This window comes from Glycine soja, chromosome 15 (genome assembly GCF_004193775.1).
Source record: "Glycine soja cultivar W05 chromosome 15, ASM419377v2, whole genome shotgun sequence".
Lineage (NCBI taxonomy): Eukaryota > Viridiplantae > Streptophyta > Magnoliopsida > Fabales > Fabaceae > Glycine > Glycine soja.
The window spans coordinates 17,754,235-17,757,659 of record NC_041016.1 but is presented as its reverse complement, the minus strand read 5'-3'; the positions used below and the strand labels follow the sequence as shown (position 1 = coordinate 17,757,659).

The 3,425-nt window shown below is 32.5% G+C and overlaps 1 protein-coding gene across 1 annotated transcript; it reads left to right on the top strand.

Moving 5' to 3' along the window:
* The first annotated feature begins 2,251 nt into the window (after positions 1-2,251).
* Positions 2,252-3,209, top strand: LOC114386849. The gene has a single exon (XM_028346901.1). It carries the CDS (start codon positions 2,428-2,430, stop codon positions 3,037-3,039), a length of 612 nt encoding a protein of 203 aa, XP_028202702.1. The 5' UTR covers positions 2,252-2,427; the 3' UTR covers positions 3,040-3,209.
* The last annotated feature ends 216 nt before the right edge of the window (positions 3,210-3,425 follow it).

Sequence of the window (3,425 nt, the reverse complement as noted above, 5' to 3'; positions counted from 1 at the left end):
AGAAGTGTAAAGAGTGTTACTTTTGAAAAAAACGTTGTTACACTGAACAAAACATTTTTTCAAACACGCGTTAAGACATTAGGTCTGTAAATCCTTTTTAGTCATAGGTTATTTAACTTGTCCTTCATATTTAATAATGTGAGACTTTTTACTCACACATGCGCTCCAAACAATAGCCGGAATGAGCCAAAGCATGATGGGTATGTCTGTAAGTGCATATTTAGTTATTTGTTTTGAAGGATTGGATTCACTTTAACTTGAAAACTAATCTGTGTAGCTTCTACATTTTATTTGATTTAGACTTGAAAATCACAGATCAATTAGATGCGTTGAAATGTAAGACCAAGCCCATTCTCGACCTGTGCGATTGCCATACTAACATGCCACTTATTTATTTAGTATCATAATTATAAATGAACTTAAACTTAATTTGTTCAGTCTAATTTATTTTTTATTTTATACAATTAAAACATCATGTAATTAACTAATTGCAATATTTTAATTTTTTTAGCAAAATACAATTACTCTTGTAAATAGTAATAAAATTCGGTGTGCGTAAGCAAGTAGTTTAATTGAATGTTTTCAGTAAAGATAGGATGCTATCAATCATATCAATGTTCATATCCAGACGGACACCAACTAAGGATTGCCCCTACCAACTACCATTCTAAGGAATCACGTTCCCCGTAACCAGTGTTTATGTAATATTGACTTTTTTCTTTATCATAATAATATTGTGAAATATTTATCATAATAATTAATTTTTATCAAAGAATTTTAACATTTTCTTATAATAATATATAACTTTGTTGTGCTGTTCTCTCCTAGTGGCGCTGACTCACATCCACCAATATTTTTTTTCTTCCATACATTAAAAAGTTAATTAAATATAAGTTCATTAAATTATGAATCTGAGACCCCCTAAAGTCATATAACTACGTACCTCTAGGAATCGTGGTCCAACCAGAACTTATCTCTCTCGGTGCAGGTCATGTAAAAAAGATTCGCACACATCCTTACGTGCAGCCACGTGTACTTAAATAACCCCACACTCACTAAAATTCAGATTTCCTCTATCATATTCTTTTATTCTACTGTGTGTATGTTGGTAGGGAGGAAGGTAAAAAAATGTGAAAAATAACAAATAAAAGTAAGAACCAAAGGAACAGATGAAGAATAGAGTAACAATAGATATGCTTGGTTTAAGAAAAATAGATAATTAAAAATCATTTGAAATTATTTTTTAATAATAATTATTTGTTTTTAAATAATTGATTGTTTAAAAAAATTGATTGCCTCCTTCAAACAAACAATATTAGTTCAGGTACAAAATTGTAGACAATCAATTATCAACAATTCATAATTGGTTATTTTTTTAACATCTCTCCTATTCATTTCTTTGTTGTTTTGGAAAGAAATAAGAAAGTGCATGTGGGATTCATTCACTTTTATTTCTCTCATATCCTGTTTTAACATTACCAATTATGTTTCTATGCCATCTTGTTACAATACAGGTATAATTATGAAATTCACATTGAGAATGAATAAATAAGTCGACACATGTTTATTTCTATTATATTTCTCATGTATCAAACTAAGTGTAAGACTTTTCCTAAATAATTAATCACATCAATATATCATTATTATTATTATTATTATTATTATTATTATTATTATTATTATTATTATTAGTATTATTATTATGCCAATGGAGTGAGTAAGGAGACTTACGCTATGAAGATAATACATAGCTTAAATAAATGTAAAATTTCTACAGCTAAACGTTAAAAAAAAAGTAAAGAATTTGATTTATCCAATAAAAGAATATATTTTTTAACATATATATTATCTTAAAAAAAACAAATATATACTATGAGATGAGATTGTGAGACTGTAACCACAAGGTGTCAAACTTCATTTTTAACTCCAGAGATCCAATTTACTATACTTCTAAAAAGCATGTAATATAATTAATTTATATATTCCGTTTAATGAAAAACATTAGTAAATCAAATTAAAAAACTACAAATCTATGTAAGTAGAATTTTGAAATTTCATCACTGACTGAGCGACGAAAGTGGAACTGAGTCTGAAACAGATTCTTAACCACACACGTGTGAATGTGTTACTTCCAACATGGTATTATCAATATATATATATATATAATTCTTAAAATAACAGCAATAAATAATAATTTAATTTATTTATTTATTGTGACGATTGACAAGACAGCGTACACTGTAACTGGCATCTTTGGTCCCGATTCTGGCATCTTTCTTAGAGATCCCTAACTCACTTGTCTCTTCTCCCACCCTTAAATCCTTCCCTCTCCTCTCCCGCAATCAATTCATCTCTCACAACACAAAAATTGTTAAATTCCCAATCCAATAGTGTTATTAGTCCATAAAAGGAAAAAATAAAATAAAAATGAATGTGTTGGATTCTAATGTGGAGGCTCTAGCCTTCAACTACTTGAGCTTCGGCTTGCTCACAGCCCTCAACAACTTGTGGACCTGGCTCGCTCTCTTAACCGCCGCCTTCAGCTTCTGGAAGATTCGCTCCACGGGCTGTCTCAAGCCCGAGCCCAAGCCCGAGGCCCAAGTCCAGGCCCAACCTTCAATCAGGCCCGACCGGGTTGCGGATTTGTTAACGGTGGAGAAAACGGAGCCGACGCAACAAGATGCAGTGTTGGTTCCTTTTTCTCCATCGTTATTGCAAGGAGAAAACGGCGCGAGGAAGGGGAAGCTTACCGTTTATTACGAGAAGGACATGGACATGCAATGCACGTGCGGCGAGCGTGAGGGGTTGTTAACGGCGTGGGAAGAGAAAGAGGGGACCGAAACGGAGTGGTGGAAGAGGTGGGAGAGGTTGTTGCGGTTGAGAAACGGGGAGAACGAGAACGGGTGGTACACGTGGCAGGACTTGACAGAGCTTAACGGCAACGTCGTTAGGTTTTGGGACTGTGGGTTAAGTGGTTCTTTCGTCAGGGAATCGTGGTACAACTCCAATTCCAACTCCAGCTGTATCCATGTCTGGTAAAAAATAATCATGATAGCGTGTTGGATTTTAACTATTAAGCTCTCTCCTTCAAGACTTTGGAGAGATTGTTGAGATTTGAGAATTTGTATATATGGTATTTTGGTAGTGGATTTGCAATTTTTGATGATATTATAAATTAGAGCAATAAAGATCATCATTGTTATCGTTTACGCATTTGGGTTTAATATTTGACACGCAGATGCTTGAAAGTAAGCTTTGTTTATGATTATTAATTCTTAATCTGTATTTATCGGGCATTATTACTCCTTTGATTTTTTTTTCGTAAAAATAAAGAAAGATAATAAATTTTTGTTGACTCTAAAATAGTCATATTTTTTTATCTTTTTTTAACTTCACAATAAATAGATATTACTCCGATATAATTT

Bases quoted from the DNA above. Each gene is read 5' to 3' on its own strand.
- LOC114386849 (XM_028346901.1), top strand. From the start codon at position 2,428: ATGAATGTGTTGGATTCTAATGTGGAGGCTCTAGCCTTCAACTACTTG.